This window comes from Homalodisca vitripennis, unplaced genomic scaffold, assembly GCF_021130785.1.
Source record: "Homalodisca vitripennis isolate AUS2020 unplaced genomic scaffold, UT_GWSS_2.1 ScUCBcl_8008;HRSCAF=15932, whole genome shotgun sequence".
NCBI lineage: Eukaryota > Metazoa > Arthropoda > Insecta > Hemiptera > Cicadellidae > Homalodisca > Homalodisca vitripennis.
Window position 1 is genome coordinate 9,168 of NW_025784118.1, and position 16,735 is coordinate 25,902.

At 37.7% G+C, this 16,735-nt stretch overlaps 1 protein-coding gene across 1 annotated transcript; it reads left to right on the top strand.

Moving 5' to 3' along the window:
* Positions 1-2,352: 2,352 nt before the first annotated feature.
* On the top strand, positions 2,353-15,822 carry LOC124374342 (vacuolar protein sorting-associated protein 26B-like; the record flags this gene model as incomplete). The annotated part of the gene is given in 6 exon segments (XM_046832570.1): positions 2,353-2,496; positions 4,218-4,331; positions 4,333-4,451; positions 14,478-14,532; positions 14,534-14,643; positions 15,693-15,822. Coding segments are annotated over 6 exon segments (672 nt in total), but the record flags the coding sequence as incomplete, so codon positions are not given.
* Between the last annotated feature and the right edge of the window lie 913 nt (positions 15,823-16,735).

Here is a 16,735-nt window from a genome sequence, read left to right on the forward strand (position 1 = left end):
TGTAGAGTTGAGAAAGAATAGGCTACAAAGTTTTCTTATTTTTGAAGATAATTTTGAGTTCTTTTTTAAAATTCTTCATAAAAAGTGTGCTTTTAAATAGAACAATTAAAAGTAATTGCAAAATCTAAATAAATAAATATACAAGCACACGTTACAAATATTTTATAGAAGTGTAGCTATCCTAAAAAAATGCAAATTTTTGAACACGTACAAAATACGTGAAGAAATTTAATTTGACAAATATAAGAGGTATCCAGTTCATTGCACTGCTCCATAAGCACTTCTTGATACACCTTCTCAAATATGTATCTAAGCCCCCAGGCAGGTGTAAGTTAGAGTCTAAGACTCGGTGTATCTGAAACAACAAGCAAGTTGCACAAGTTTATTTGTTAAATTCGAGTTTATGTAAACTGTGACTATTTTAATTTTTTATTTCCCCACATTTAGGCTGAGGTTATCTTTTATATCATGCTTTCAAATAACTTGAATAACTTTGTTAGAACTTTTTACTAACAGTAAATCATTATAACTTCAATTACTGAAACTTGAATGCAACTAATTAAATAAGAGAGATATCATATATATTGTGGTGAAAGTTCAATTTAAGAAAACCCCATAGACTCCTGTAGTTTTACTGATTGTGTACTTGTTTCATGAACAGAAATTTCTGATTACACTTAGTACATTATTCAGACACGTAGAAGGGAAAATTTAAAATATATATACAGGGAGAGTCAGCTAAGGTGTCCCTAAACATATATTAGGAGAACAATTAGAGCTGCAACAAAGAAAAAAAAATGCAACTCTCCTTAAATCGCACAAAGAAAATCTGTTTAACCCTTTGAGTGCCACAGCATATTTTCCCAAGTCATACGCATTAATTGACGGAGCATGCACTCCTTCTGTTTTGCAAGCGTGTGGGGAAAAAACTATATTAAAAAAACTATTCAACCGATTTGAATAATTTTTTTTTTGGTGTGTTATAAAACAAGGTATTTTTTCCATATAATATTATAATTTTATTTTTATGTACACAAAAAGAATATAGGTTATAACAAAAAAACTAAAAAATATAAAAAAAAATTTTAAGTTTGAACTAAAATGTTATTTATGCGATATTTTTTTAAATTTTTTTTAGCTATACCATATGAAAGAGCATGAAAAACTGAACAAAAATCATGCATAATATGGTGTGTTACAGTAATATTTAACCAGATACTGCAATATATACAAAATACAACAAAAAGTAATTTTTGTTCAAGTTTGTCAAAAGTTTAGAAACAATATTATAACTACCCTATTTCACTCAATGAAGTAAGACGACTGTCAAATACTAATTATATAAAAAGTACATAAAAAATATACACAGGCCTACAATATAACCTTACTTCTATAACCTTACTTCACCTAAAATCAATAGTTTGATTGGAACTTGCGTTTTACTTCATCACCAATCCAACAATAAAATATATGTCTCTAAACACGGAAAAAGAAATTTATAAATGCATTGTAAGTTTTACTGAACACAATTGCAGAATAGTAATAACAACAGTTTTCAGCATAAACACACGAAACTAGCACAATGTAAACACACAACGAACGAAACTGTGTAGTTAATGGCAACAAGTAGCAGCTGACCAACTATTGCGTCATCTGTTTTTTTCTGATGACAAATAACTACAAGGGGGCGGTGAACAATAAAAATCAATCACAATTGATAGTTCGAAAACTTGTAGATTGCCGTGAAATAAGTTATTTGTCAAAACAAAAATGAATTATATGTGATAGTAATTAAATAAAAATCGTCTACTGGGTAGATGCCGGCAATTTATGCACATTTCACAACATCTACTATGTAGACGCTGTGGCACTCAAAGGGTTAAACTATTTCATGAAGTTTAAGGAACAGGTTGCAGATTTGAATGTTAAAATTTTCAAATGTAAACCTATGATATATGGTTTTGAAATGTATTTCATTGTTTCAGAATGATGGCAAACCCAAACATAACATATAAAGTATTACTTAAAATCTACCAATTAAACTAAAATAGTAAAACTATACAATTCTTAATGTACAATAAATTATCTTTAAAATGATATATCACATGAGAATAATCATTAAAATTTGCCTTTTACTAATGTTTTTTAAGCGTGTACATAGGTTTTTTGATGATTCTCAAGAAATGAAAATGTGTTAATGACATGTATATTATTTGTACATATATGTAATAATAAACAGAATTATTAAAGTATTATTTAGAACTTTTAAATCGCCTAAACGTGTGTATATTATTATATTGTTCAAAGTTTGTTTCCAAGATAATTCACATGCAATTGTTCTTAATATTTTAGAGTTTCTTTGGATTCGGTCAGAGTGCAGAAATCACTGTTGTACTGGATGGAGCTGATACTAGGAAGCAAGCAGACATTAAGACTGAAGATGGAAAGAAAGAAAGGCACCTACTTTACTATGATGGTGAAAGTGTGTCAGGAAAGGTAAGAACTTGGATTTTTTTTAGAAAGTGTTGAACTATTCTAGTTGTATACCCAAGTAGAAACAAAGTTGTAATCAATTTTGGAGGGTTGTGCACTTGAAATTAATACTGCGTTGTTCTCACAAGATATAAATAACTTGTATAGTTTTACTCGGTTGATTTATTTCTTACTTAATGTAGGTATTTGCACAAGATATTGACCCTAAAGCTGGAAACAATAATACTGAAGAGAAGGAAACTTTTTACAAGTCATTCAATGAAAAGAATTTACTAAAAATATAAATATAGTTGTACAATTAATTCAAACAGTAAGGTAGAGGAGGGTGCCTTTCAAAACTCTGGGAAACCTTTTTTGATTTTTATAAATTGTTATTGATAGTAACAACCAAGAAAATGTTCATCTTTATACTCTTCCATATCAAAAAATATAAACAAATAGTATAAAAACTGTAAAAATTGTGAATAATAATATTTTCTTTACACTCGCATCTTGTTCTGATGTCCTCCATTAAGAGGTAGACAAGGGTGAATTAGACAACATTTAATATTTCAAATCCACAAAAACAATTTTAACCTTATACCTTAAAGATTGGCTACCAAGTCACATTACAAATTGTGTTGGAGAAATTTTAGTTTCAACTGCAATTTTTTTTAATTTTGCATATGGTTCTTTCACCTGTTTTTATATTTAACTCGTTATTAATTAAAGTAGGTACATTTCCAGTTATATTTATGGGGCTATTAAAGAGGTATTTATTTCCAATTATAATCATGTTTGGACCACTCCGATGAATCCCAGATCCTTCTTTCAAAAACTCCATCTCCAAAAAAAGCTCTCCATTCGATCTCTAGACTTTCTCAGGCTTGGCACAGTCACTATCAAAATAATGTGCAGATTTCAGCTTTAAGATACAATTAATTTTTACAAATAATAACAGTTTTCTTTTCCTTTTGGTTGTATTTTTGCAGTTTTCATAAATTATAAATACTCTTTTTGATATTCTAATGTACCCCTCAAGTTATAATTGCTTAAATGTGTTTTTTTCTCAGTTATTTAGGTAGATTATTTAATAAGGATAGTAACTGAAAGACAGGGTGACAACATAACAGAGAGCAAAAGGTAGAAAGTGTTAGGGCTTGGACAGCCAGTCCCCACACACTAAAGTGCGCTCACAATTGATTTAAGTATTGTTACTGTGTGTTTTGTTTTATCATGTACGTATTGTGCATGTATTTTAAATTTTATTTGATGACGTCATGAAGATTCAATATTTTTTTGGTGATGGTCACATTGTAATTGAATCCGGTCTACATAGTCATTGACAGAATGATAAGAAAAAACCATTTTTATTTTTTAAATCAGTTCAGAAGGCTCATTCTTCTCTGTATGGTTTATCTGTTTAGTTTTTGTAATCTTGAAATTTTGCTAACTATTTTAAAGTATTTCCATCCAGATTTTTAAGAAAGAATTGTTGCTTGTAATGTTTGAATTATTTCATCTCTACAAGTATTATTAATCTATTCGCATAAAAATACACACAATAATAATTTTCTAATTTAAAAATAAATATTTCCTGTTCCAAATTTACTATTTCTTTACTATAAATTCAACTTGACATAGCTTTGTGCGTGTTTTTTAAAATGAGGATACAAGTATATTCTAACAAAATAATAATAAAACTGTGTGATTGAATGTTCAGTAAATAGTTTCTGTTTTTCCAGGTGAACATCTCTCTGAAAAAGCCTGGTAGTAAATTGGAGCATCAGGGTATAAAAATTGAGTTCATTGGTCAGATTGAACTATACTATGACAGAGGAAACCATCATGAGTTTACAATCATTGGTGAAGGAACTTGCTCGGCCGGGAGAACTCTTCCAGAATACAACCTACAACTTCGAGTTCTTAAATGTGGAGAAACTATTTGAATCATATACTGGATCAAATGTTCGGTTGAGGTAAAATGTTCTTTCACTTCTGAACATATTTTCTATCGCATAATGTTGTCTTTTAAATCCATATTATCAAAAACATGGTAATTATTTGTGTGAAGAATAACAAGTTTGAAATATTCTTGTTCACTTTTCCTATGCTTAGAAGAAATTGTAATCAATGATTTAAATAAATAAAACATGAGGTAGTCCATCAGAAAAAATGTAAATATTGTAAAAACACACATATCTCAATATATATATATATATATTGAAGAGTGCAAATTATATTTCTGTCTAAAAGTATTTATTTTTGAAGATAACTTTTGTCAGCTTGATCATCTCATTCTTGATTTTTTTCCACTTTTCAGAGCAGAGTATAGTAATCTATGGGCTGACATTACAATATTGTGTTGGATAAATAATAGGATAACCTTTTATGATAATAATGAAAGTTTGAATGTCTTGAAAAGCAACATTTTTCTAAACAGCGTAACGGTTGTGTGATTCTCAATTTGCAGAAGTTTTTATGCTGACTAACTAGATTGTGAACACTAGCTTTGATTTGGAAATAACGGATGATTTTCCAAAATCTCCTATTACACACACTGCTGTACATTATTTGTACATATTTAATCTGAAATAATATGCTGCAGTACCTCAAACAGTGAATTAACTTGTATTCCATATATACAAGGGCTATTCAGAAAGTTGATTACGTTTTGTGCTGTGGCCGCTAGGGGCGGGAATAGCGCGGCCATCTTGGTGTTAGGACTTCCCACCGCTCAGTGGCTATCCAGCCGTGCTAGCGGGAAGTTCGTGTTGTAACGCATCTAGTCAAAGTGCCTGTTTGAAATGTCTGCCGCAATTGAAAATCCCGCCAACTGTGAGGTGCGCGCAGTAATTAGGTTTTTTACTGCCAAAAACTGTAAGCCTATAGAAATTTATCGGCAGTTGTGTGAAGTTTATGGGAACAACATTATCACTGAAGTGAAACCGTACATCGCCGCTCGCACACCCACAGCAAACCATCAGGGAAGCGCGCGCCCATGGTGGCGAACGGGATGCCGGATCAAAACTAAACTAGGTAAAAAAAAAAGAACACCGTGGTCAGCATATTCAGGTTTATTTACTAAGACACAATATAGGCCTATCTAGTCAAAATAAATATATAAGTATATATACTATAAATAAAAAAAAAATAAAAAAAAAATAAAAAGTGCCTGCAGTAGTATATACCTCAAACAATCCTTATCAGGTGCACCTGCATACAAAAATTAGAAACGCCATAATTTGAAACAAGAAATGCCAATTCCACCCGGTATCCTTCGGCTAAGGGCGGGCTCCTAATGAAATCCAAGAAATAACTAAATAATATCTAAAACTAACTTAAAATTAAATAACAAAATATAAACTATATAAATGGCAACAATAACAATAACAAATAAATAAAGAATATGAGCAGGGTATCACAGATGTTGACTAGTAGCAATGTCCATCATGGTGGCCGTCCTTCAGCAGAGCGCAAAAGCGAAGGTTCTCTGCGACCACGCATGATGGAGAGATGACAGCAGAAAATCAACTCATCTCCTGGACCTCATCAGTGAGGGGCCGTAAACTTAGCCGCACATGTCAGAAGGAGAGACTTAGCTCCGCAAAACTAACAAACACTTAATTAAACTAAATTTTAACTTGGAGCTACTCCTAACTTGTACACCACGGCTCGGAGTCTTTTCCACTCTACCGGAAAGGCCAAACGCCTTCAAATGGTCAGTGGCCTCTGCAGCCAATAAACCACACACACATACACTATATAAAACACACATGAGCCGGGGAGATATAGGTATTGAACCGGCTCAGACTCCCCCCCCAAAAGGAGGAACTCCCCTCTGTTAATTTCTTCAAAATGAAGAACCAAACGAAATGCCTCTCCCCCCCCAATGGTTGAAGAATTATAAACCGGAAACCCTGAAGTCTGCAGAAGGTAAAACCAAGAAAATCCAGTTGGAGGCAAGAAATCCCTCCAAGAGTTGCGTGGGTACAAAGAAGAAAACAGGAACCTTGATCAGGAAGAAGGAGCAGAGGTGATCAGGCCTCTGGACCTAAAACCCTCCCGCACAGACTAAAGAGAAATCACGGATGACTCCGGCAAGGCTTCAGATGGGATATGTGCGCCTTCCTGAAAATCTTCCCGGACTGAGGATCTCCCAGTCGGGCAGTCACCGGAGTCAGAAACTTCAAGATGCGGTGGGGACCAGTCCACCTGTAGCAAAGTTTAGCAGCTCTTTTATCCACAGCCGAACTGACTGGGTGAGCCTTGCAGTAAACTAGATCCCCCACCTGGAAGGGATTGGCAATACGACCTCGGTTGTACTTCTCCTTACTAACTCCCTAGCCCGAATGAGATTCCGCCTGGCTGCCTCCCAAGTGGCTTTCACATTGGGAGTACCAGGAGGTGGCAGAAGATCGCTAATTTTCCAAAGGTTCACCAAAGGGTTGTTTGGCGGAAAGCCAAATAATAACTCGAAAGGTACCGCCTTGTGACTTTCATGCTGGGCCGTATTAAAGGCAAATTGGATCCAAGGTAGTTGTTGATCCCAGGTGGTCTGATTTTCCGCATGAAAGGCAATGAGAGCAGATCGAAGATTGCGATTTAAACCGTTCGGCGTGAGAAGGCTGAGGATAGAAAGGGGAAGTAGTCACATGGCGGATTCCGTGCCCAAAGCACATTCTTTTAAAGATATTGGAGACAAACTGTGAACCATTATCGGAAACTAAGGTGGCGGGGATTCCAAAGTGTTGAAAAAAATGGTTACGAAGTGCTTGCACCGTGAGCTGCGCGGTAGCACTCCGCAATGGGAACAACCAAACAAACTTGGAGAAGGCATCCACACAAACAAGTAGGAACTTATTTCCGGACTTGCTACGCGGGAGAGGCCCAACATAGTCAATGAAAACCTTCTCCAAAGGTTTTTCCGCCACCTCAGATGACAAAAGACCCAACTTGGTATTTTGAGCGGGTTTGCTTAGCGAGCACAGTTCACAAGAACGTACTCGAGCTGCAATATCCCGGTCCATACCTTTCCAGATGAACTGATCCCTAATCTTCGCGATGGTCTTATGAATTCCTAGATGTCCGCCCACAGGAGAAGAATGAAAATACTGAAAGACCATCGGTACAAGAAAGCTTGGCAGCACTAACTTAGGTTTTCTCCGCTGCTTGTCACGGCAGCATAGAGCACCTCGGTACAGAAAATAAGGAGGGTGGGGCACCTCCGTTTTTAAGCTCATTGATGATAGCAGTCAGCTCGGGATCCTTAAGTTGGTGTGGAAACAATGTCCGAAAATGCCAGAGGAAAGTCTAGGAGCACGCCACAACATGGCGGCTCTGATAAATTCTGGTGGTCGTTGGGTAAGTGATACATGCGTGACAGAGTGTCCGCTATGATATTTTGGGTGCCTCGCACGTGCTGCACTGTGAACTTAAGGGCAGAAATTTGGACTACCCAGCGACCAATCTTCCCGAGCTGACGGGGGTGGGCAAGGAGCCAAGAAAGTGCCTGGTTGTCGGTTTCCAACAAAAATTCTTTATGTTCTAGGTAACGCCTGAACTTATTAATTCCAAACACGACAGCCAAACATTCCAGCTCATAAACAGAACAACTCTTCTTCTCACAAGGGGTTAACGTGCGTGAAGCATAAGCTATGGGCTGCCGGATACCATCTACTTCTTGCGATAAAACAGCAGCAACGGCTAAGGAGGAAGCATCAGTTTGCAAGACGAACTTACGACTGAAATCAGGCATAGCCAAGACTGGAGGCTGCATCACTGCCTCTTTCAGCTGCTCAAAAGCAGTCTGTTGCGCTTCACCCCACTCAAACTTGGCACCCTTTTTCCTAAGAGAGTTCAGAGGGGCCGCCACTTCAGCAACATTGGGGATGAAACGACGATAAAAATTTATCATTCCCACAAAACGGGCAATCCCCTTGGCATCCTTAGGAGGAGGAAACTCCCTGATTGCCTGGGTTCTCTCTGGATCAATACAAACACCTCGAGAAGAGACAAGATGACCCAGAAACGATATTTCAGGCTGAGCAAAATTCACCTTTTCAGGATTGACGGTAAGGCCAGACTCTCGCAGCCTAGTTAGAACTTCCTCTAGATGAGTCAAGTGCTCCTCATAACTCTCACTGTACACAAGCAGGTCATCCAGATAGTTGAACACGAACTTAAATTTGACATCATGAAAGATAGAATCCAGGAGTCTGGTGAGTGTCTGGGCCCCCACAGCCAAGCCCATTGGCACTCTCGGGTGAACTGGTACAAATTCCAAGGCACACAAAAGGCAGTGAGAGGTCGAGACTCGTGTTTTAGAGGAATCTGATGATATGCCTGATTAAGATCAAAAATGGAGAAATACTTGGCCTTACCAAACCAGTCGAAAGCAGAATGCAAATCGGGGAGAGGCACGGAGTCAATTTCTATCTGAGCATTGAGCTTTCGATAATCCAGGACCAATCTGGACTTCCCATTAGGTTTCGGCACTAGAAACGCTGGACTGGAAAAATTTGAGCAAGACGGCTCGATTACCCCACTCTTAAGTAAATCATCAATCATATTTCTCAGAATTTCCATCTTGGGCGGAGCAAGCTTATATGGATGGGAACGTACAGGACGGGTGTCTGTAAGACGAATCTCGTATTCCAAGAGATTGGTCGTGCCCAGTTTGTCAGTTAGGACTTCAGGAAAACTGGAACAAATCTGCCTTATGTCTTCAGCCTCTTTCGGTGTAAGATGTCCTAGTTGGTCAGGAGGAGTCAAGCTCTTATCTTCCATCTCTAAGGCAGCAGTCCCACGAGACTCGACATCTGAAAAGGGAACGAGCACCCGCCTGGCGAAAGCAAAGAAAACATGACTGGAGGCCAAATCCAAAATCGTGCCAGTTTTTCCGATAAAATCTGCTCCCAAGATGAAAGGAAAAGTCAGGTCCTTAGCCACCAAAAAGCTCCAATCCCAAGAGAAATAATTAATTTTGATGTGAATCTGGGCACTACAGATAATAGGTAAAGGTGTGCGTGAAGCAGTCCAGCAGATAAGTGAACTAGGCTCAACCTGCCGTATTAGCCCAGAGGATTTTAGATCTTCAAAAAACGACAAAGAAATCAGGCTGCGTGCTGACCCAGAATCAACCAGGGCCTTCTGCACCACATTCCCCACAAGTACATCCAGTTGTGGGCAGGTTGAGCGGGCAGCCCTTACTCCCTGCGCAGCCAGAGCAGCAACCTCCCCTCTCGGCCAACAATGATAACTGTCCCCAAGTCTATTTCTTTCTGTTTTCTTTCTGTTCTGCATTAAACCAGCTACCCTTTTACCATCAAAATCAGGTACATATTTGCCCTCAAAATTACCTTTACGGCACGAGTCGGGCTTACTCGTCCGCAAGCTTACTAGTTTTTTTTATTAAGTGGACAAAACGGTCTAATATGTCCCACTTGCTTGCAGCCATAACAGGTAGGAGGCTGCCTACGGGAAGGAGCAGCTGCTGGCTCAGACTGCATCGGAGCATGGACCGGCCCCGGAGGCAAGTGAGGAAGATGCCTCGACATGGCCTCCCTTTGATCATCCGCATCCTGAACCCCTCTAGAGATGATGGAGAGGCGGTCCAAATCCGCAAAAGATGCGGGACGGCTACAAAAAATCAAACGGGAGCGTTCTTCAGGTTTAATGCCCTCCAAAATAAGGCTCACCAACTCCGTTTCGCTCAAGCTCAAGCGCAACACCCGGGCTACATCCTGTATCTCCCCGACAAAATGGCTCAACGTCTCGTCTGGTGCCTGAGGACGATAAACGCGTTCCACCCGCAAGCGCTCCCTAACCCGAGCAGGTACAAAGAACTCCAAGATCTCGGCGTGGAACTGGTCAAAGGTGGCACCTCTCTTAAGGCAGTCTAGAAGGTGATCAAAAAGCGGCCTTAAGGAAAACTGCGCTAAAATCTGCATAAGCATGGCATCTGTCATACCAGGAAATTCTCTTAAAACTTCCAGAAGGAAATGGATAAGTAAATTAGTGTCAAGCCCATCAACTCTGGGGAAGTGTTGTAAAACACTCCCCAAAGGATGGGGCAGTTTGCCAAAGCTAGAAAAGGAAGGCACAACTATAGATGATGCCTCACCAGCCGCTTCAGGAGGGCCACTACCCATCGGAGACATAGTAACTCTGGGAGGCTCGAAAGAAAGAGCCGGAGGATGGTTAGCAAAAGTAATGGTAGTGGGAACCTCCGTTGGAGTGACAGCGGTAAATAGTACCCCCTTCTCTTTCACCGAGCGCACCTCACTCAAACCATCTAAGGCTTCTTTTAATTTGTTACTGGCCGAAAAAGCCCAACTTTTAATATCAGAGTCTAAACTAGGAGCTGACATAAGTAAAACTATTCTGTCACGCCAATGTAAAAGCTGAGATGCCAATCTAGCCTTTGCTGACCCGGACATGGGAAGTGACTCAAAATTAATATCGTCTTCTAATTCCTCCATTCGGGTTTTACAAAACTCAAATTCTGTGTTAATTTGGAACTCTGCATTCCAGCTGCGGTCCAACGCTATACAAGCCCGTAATTGAGCCCTTAATGCCCTCACATCTCCCTCGGGCTTCTGTCCTCTCGCCAGGACCTCAAAAACCAACTCGGGCTTGCGTAGATGTTCAGGCACCAGGGAAAACGCCATACCAAACAATTAAGACAAATAAATACAACAATAAACAACAAAGCGTACGCAACAATTACTTAGTAACCTAAGTGGACTCAACTCACAAAAGGCTTACACTGACGAGGTCCAAGTGAAGAACTTAATACCTGCTACCTAATAGAAGGATACCCTGCAAATATACACTAACCACAACCTACAAACACAGAAGCAATAAATATAACAAAACAACACATTGATAGGGGAGAAGTAGAGTACAGTTAGATAAATTTAGCGGTTAAGCAATTTAGAGTCCCTTGCTCCCTGCAAAGGGTAAGTCTGCAGGAAGCAAGACACTAAACCAATTCCACCCGGTATCCTGTGCTAGGGCGAGCTCCTAATGAAAAAAAAGTTGTGTACTCTAACCTCCCCCTACCTAACACTAACCTACACCAACAAACAGAACCAGAACTGAGAGACAGCTGAGAGAGCAGCTAACCACGCTCTGCTACCATTGAAACCGTACATCGCCGCTCGCACACCCACAGCAAACCATCAGGGAAGCGCGCGCCCATGGTGGCGAACGGGATGCCGGATCAAAACTAAACTAGGTAAAAAAAAAAAGAACACCGTGGTCAGCATACTCAGGTTCATTTACTAAGACACAATATTATAGGCCTATCTAGTCAAAATAAATATATAAGTATATATAATAAATAAAAAAAAAATAAAAAAAAAAATAAAAAGTGCCTGCAGTAGTATATACCTCAAACAATCCTTATCAGGTGCACCTGCATACAAAAATTAGAAACGCCATAATTTGAAACAAGAAATGCCAATTCCACCCGGTATCCTTCGGCTAAGGGCGGGCTCCTAATGAAATCCAAGAAATAACTAAATAATATCTAAAACTAACTTAAAATTAAATAACAAAATATAAACTATATAAATGGCAACAATAACAATAACAAATAAATAAAGAATATGAGCAGGGTATCACAGATGTTGACTAGTAGCAATGTCCATCATGGTGGCCGTCCTTCAGCAGAGCGCAAAAGCGAAGGTTCTCTGCGACCACGCATGATGGAGAGATGACAGCAGAAAATCAACTCATCTCCTGGACCTCATCAGTGAGGGGCCGTAAACTTAGCCGCACATGTCAGAAGGAGAACAGCTCCGCAAAACTAACAAACACTTAATTAAACTAAATTTTAACTTGGAGCTACTCCTAACTTGTACACCACGGCTCGGAGTCTTTTCCACTCTACCGGAAAGGCCAAACGCCTTCAAATGGTCAGTGGCCTCTGCAGCCAATAAACCACACACACATACACTATATAAAACACACATGAGCCGGGGAGATATAGGTATTGAACCGGCTCAGAAGGTGAAGTGCGACAATTGGTCATTAAGTTTAAAAATGGCCGAACAAATGTTCATGACGAAGAGTGAAGTGGAAGACCCAGCATAGTGACTGACAAACTTGTTGAGAAAGTTGACGCAAAGGTCCGAGAAAATCGACGGTTAACCATAATGGAACTCTCGCTTAGTTTCCCTCAAATTTCACGAACTTTGTTATACGAAATCGTCACTGATAAGCTTGGCTTCCACAAGTTTTGTGCAAGATGGGTACCGAAAATCCTGACCGACGTCCACAATAACCAGCGCATGGCTGCAGCGTTAACAATTTTGGATGCTTACTACAAAGAGGGTTGAATCATTACTCGATCGCATCGTAACCGGCGATGAAACATGGGTGAAACATGTTAACTGCGAGACCAAATTGCAGTCAATGAAGTGGGGACACACAAGTTCCCCTCACAAACCAAGAAAATGTTTGCAAACGATGTCGGCAAGAAAGGTTATGGCGACCGTTTTTTTTTGGGACAAGAAAGGTGTAATTCTTGTTGATTTCCTGGAACGAGGCACTACAATCAACTCAGAAAGGTATTGCCAAACGTTAAACAACCTCAGAAGAGCGATCCAAAAACAAGCGTAGGGGAAAGTTAAGCTCGAAAATTTCTGTTGATTCACGATAACGCTCGACCTCATACGGCAAATCGCACACGTGAAGTTCTCGAATCATTCCAGTGGGAGTTGTTTCCTCATCCACCATACAGCCCGGATCTTGCACCAAGTTACTACCACTTGTTCCCAACAATGAAGAAGTGGCTGGCAACGCAGCGCTTTGACGACGACGCAGAGCTGCAGCAAGAAGTGACAAACTGGTTGAAGACACAGGTGGCAGAATTTTATGAGAAAGGCATTGTCAAGCTCATCCATCAATATGATAAGTGCCTAAATTTGAATGGCGACTCTGTTGAAAAGTAGTATTTAAGTGTGGCTTTCAAATGTATATAATAAAAATGTTTTCCTACACTTTGTTAATTTTTAATTCCAAAACGTAAGCTACTTTCCGAATAGCCCTTGTATATCTTCAAATATATATATGAGTATCATCAGAGCCACCAAGAGTATGTCAAATAGTGAGGTACTCTACTGATTAGCTAATTAAGTTGCACATACATTTTTCTTGTGGACCGAGAAGAATATAATTCATTTTTTAATGTATTGAGTTCATTGTGTTGATTTTGCTGTGCCGCCAAACAGAGCGTCAAAGCAGCGGGTAACTGCTAGAAGTACAGATATAGTACAGTATAGTCTAACCTTTACTTTACATTTAAAGACTGTTTTCAAACTAAAATTAGTTGTCTTTTGACAAAAGTAAGGTTCTCAGAGCTGTGATTTTCTTGATCAGAAAAGAGGCAAATTCAGCAGTGAGACAAAATATACCAACACTAAAGTAAATTACAATGACCATAAATATAAACTTTTTAACGTATTTTCTTGATTGTGGCAAGAAGGCAAACTCAACATTAGTGTCGGAAATATAATTAACTCGAACCAGAAGTACTCTGGTAGGTGCAAAACGAAATTGCGTGCGAGCCACGGGTAACTGCTCATACTTATTATAAGTATTAAAAAATTCATGTTTTTTGCAAATAGATGACATATTCTGGTAGCATATTTTATAGTATACAATATTTTTAAAAAAACAGGTATAGTATATTATAATTTGTGGTTCCTAAAATATAGCAATTTCCCTGAAATTCTGTAAATCCCATCAAAAATACCACAGTATTTCTGATTTACTTCTTGTAACATAGACGGGTCTCTAGAGGATTTTCTGCTAACAGGTAAATAATTTAGGAAAATATCTCAAATATTTGTAATTTTTTGAATTTGTTCAGTACAAAACTTTTTTTCTGAAATAGGCCTAGCATCCTTTCAGTAGTACTGGATGGAAAATCTCTGGCGTTCTTGGAAATGATCTTTAACTTTGGCCTGGCAATGATTTATAACCATTGTTTACAGGTACCTGCTACGTGTGACCATTGTGCGACGGTTGTCTGATATTATCAAAGAAGTGGGACTTAGCAGTGCACACTCTCTCCTCATACCCGGACATGAACAATAGTATTAAGATGGAAGTGGGGATTGAAGACTGCCTGCACATCGAATTCGAATACAACAAGTGCAAGTAAGCAAACATCACGTCATTCAAGGATAGAAGATAAAAATAATATAGTTTTATCATTAACGAGTGTTTTTTTATTCTTAACTTGGTGTATGACGTGATTGTTTTACGTTACCTTATAACAGAGATCTGAGTTTTTTCAGTGTACTAACCTCATATTTTGTTATTGTTACAGTAGAAGTTATTTTTGAAACACAGTTGTTTTTAATATGTAAACTTGACAGTATTACTACATTCAGATATTGTGCAATAAAAATTAAATAAAATGTGTAAGTTTTAATTTAGTTTTCCGTATGATTAAACCATTGTTCACCACAGTGATTTAAAGTGTCTTTATCCGATTAGTCGTATTTTCCAACCTTGGCTTTGCCTCGTTCGTAAAACACAATTGTGTGAAAACACTTTTGCTCCTAGTAATGAAAACTCTTATTTTTTATTATTATTGATAATAGGTTATTGAATTTCAATATGATTGGTGGCATTTAAAACAGCAAAAGAGTCTGAAAAATTTTATTTTTTGAGGTTGTCAAAATTCTTTTAAATGCTATGATTTCCTTCCTTCACTTGGGTTTTATACATATTTATAGCATGTAGTCTGTATGAAACAACATATGTATTTAATCAGATTTATTTAACAGAATAAAGAAAATATCTATTTTTATATCTGAATTTATGTGACATGTTAAAAATAGTAAATTGAATATAGTAATAAAAGTTAATACCACATATAGAATAAACAAATTACTTGAAAGGTTATTTATTGGAAAGCACATTATACAATTTCAGAATGTTTTTCCGAGATAAAAACTAATGTTGCTTTTGAATGTTGCATTACACAAATCCCATTTTGTCAGCCACCACAGGTTTTACCTTCTTCTTAAAAATATTTGTTACAGTAGGAATTTTTTATTTTGTAACTTTTGTTAAATTTTTTTGATTATATAAAGTGTATTGCTATTTCAATGTGAAATGCATACGTGTAAAGCTTTTATTATGTATAGCAGCAGCCAATTTTTACACCATTTACAATTGAGGATAAATATCTGTTGCAGATATCACCTGAAAGATGTCATTGTTGGTAAAATATACTTCTTATTAGTTCGGATAAAGATCAAACACATGGAGATAGCTATTATCAAGAGAGAAACAACTGGGTCAGGTAAACACTCCATTTTATTTTAAAATTTGTATAAAAAGCTTGTGTTCAAAATAATACTTATTGAGTGTAGTAATCCACTGTTATTATTAACATTTAGTACGGTTAGTAGAGGTACAATCCTCTACAACTGTCTTGAGAATTTAAAACTAGCCATGATTCGCAATGCACACTTAAGCAAAAACTAGCATTCGCTGGAGGTTGGTGATGGGATAACACTCCTTCCCCCCAAATAGCTATTCCATAGGGAATATGTGTTTCAGATAGCGCAAAGTAAGCTATACTAGTAGCTTATAGAGTGCTAATGAGTTAGAGACTCTTTAAAATAGAAATACTCTACTTACTGAGTTTTGAATACAATACATCTAAATGTTGATTCCATGAGAGACAACTGTCAATTGTTTACATCCAAATATTTTGTAGAAATAACTCATTCCAGATATCATTGTAAAGATACATCATCTTGATGTCTTCACCATATAATGCTTTTTGTTTTGGATACCTAAAAGACCAAATTATTGTTGAGGCAATATTGCTGAGGTCTATTTATTGATGTGTATGTGCCAATTTCCAGTGTCTGAAATGATAAGATAACGAGGACTGTGTCATCCTCATATGATACTAGATAGCAAACACTCTCCTAAGTGCTCTTGAATGTCTTGAATAAAAAGTACTAACAGTTCTGACCCCAAAACAGATCCTCGAGGAATACTTCTTTTAATCTCCATAGGCTTTAGATTATCTAACTTTAATACCTCCTTCAGAAACTTCTTTGATCTCTACAACATTATTTTTTCACTTCAAGTAGCTTTGAAACCACTTTAGTGCTCTCCCCTAGATGCCTAAAGAGCTAAGTTTTGATAGTATTAATCTGTGATTCAGGACATCAAAGCTTTGTTCAGGTCTAGGAACTGCAGACAGTCTTTTCTTTCTCAAGGT